At 39.2% G+C, this 961-nt stretch overlaps 1 protein-coding gene across 1 annotated transcript; it reads right to left on the bottom strand.

Moving 5' to 3' along the window:
• Positions 1-351: 351 nt before the first annotated feature.
• On the bottom strand, positions 352-726 carry LOC117175130 (histone H2A-like). The gene has a single exon (XM_033364711.1). The coding sequence runs from the start codon at positions 724-726 to the stop codon at positions 352-354; it is 375 nt and encodes a 124-aa protein (XP_033220602.1).
• Positions 727-961: the final 235 nt, after the last annotated feature.

Below are 961 nucleotides of genomic sequence, written 5' to 3'. Positions count from 1 at the left end.
TAAATCCAGAGCACTTAATGAGCACTAAATTCCTGCGCAAATCTGATCTTGATACTACTAATAGTTTCCGAGTTTCGCATACCGGAGTTGTGGCTTCAGCTGAAGCTAGCATTACCACATGTTTTTGGCCAAAATTACCGGGCACAATTTTTTTTCTGCAGCATAAATTAGCACTAAATTATGGCATAGTGCCCACATCAATATGACAATGTTGTAATTCCAGCTTCCGGGACCTCATATAGGGAGGTAGGGGGCACATAAACATGTGAAGAAGTAAATACCATTCCAACGTTAAAATATGTGTTGGCCCTGAAAAGGGCCGATTGTAAAAGCAGTAAGTGTATTTGAAAGTTAAGCCTTCTTTTCGGTTTTTTTGGGCAAAAGAACAGCCTGAATGTTGGGCAAAACTCCACCTTGAGCGATAGTGACACCAGAGAGAAGTTTGTTCAATTCCTCATCATTTCTGATGGCCAATTGCAAATGACGAGGAATGATCCTCGATTTCTTGTTGTCACGAGCGGCATTACCTGCCAATTCCAAAACTTCAGCGGCCAAATATTCCATGACCGCTGCCAAGTAAACTGGTGCACCAGCTCCTACTCTTTCAGCATAGTTTCCTTTACGAATGAGACGATGGAGTCTACCAACGGGAAACTGAAGTCCAGCTCTGCTTGAACGGGTCTTTGACTTGCCACCCTTTGCACGACCTTTACCACGACCAGACATTTTTAGAAATTTTTTTAAAACAGAATATAACGTCGACAAAGTCTGACGAAGTTGTACATACAAAGTTAAGTTAAAAATATTCTTTATTGTTCTTAGATTTTGTTACATAGGTGTGGTATACATTTTTGGTTCATATCTTAAGCGACTTTACCCGAAAATAGTTTTTGAGTTCTTGTTGTAGTTGTAATGAGTTTTTTGTTTCTCTAGTTTTGTATGTTATTTGTTAGGAAAAAAT

This window comes from Belonocnema kinseyi, chromosome 1, assembly GCF_010883055.1.
Source record: "Belonocnema kinseyi isolate 2016_QV_RU_SX_M_011 chromosome 1, B_treatae_v1, whole genome shotgun sequence".
Classification (NCBI taxonomy): Eukaryota; Metazoa; Arthropoda; class Insecta; order Hymenoptera; family Cynipidae; genus Belonocnema; species Belonocnema kinseyi.
The sequence above is the reverse complement of the archived record's forward strand: the minus strand, read 5'-3'. Positions and strand labels throughout refer to the sequence as shown.

What these genes read in the sequence shown, in the direction of transcription:
- LOC117175130 (XM_033364711.1), bottom strand. Translation starts at nt 726, where the DNA reads ATGTCTGGTCGTGGTAAAGGTCGTGCAAAGGGTGGCAAGTCAAAGACC.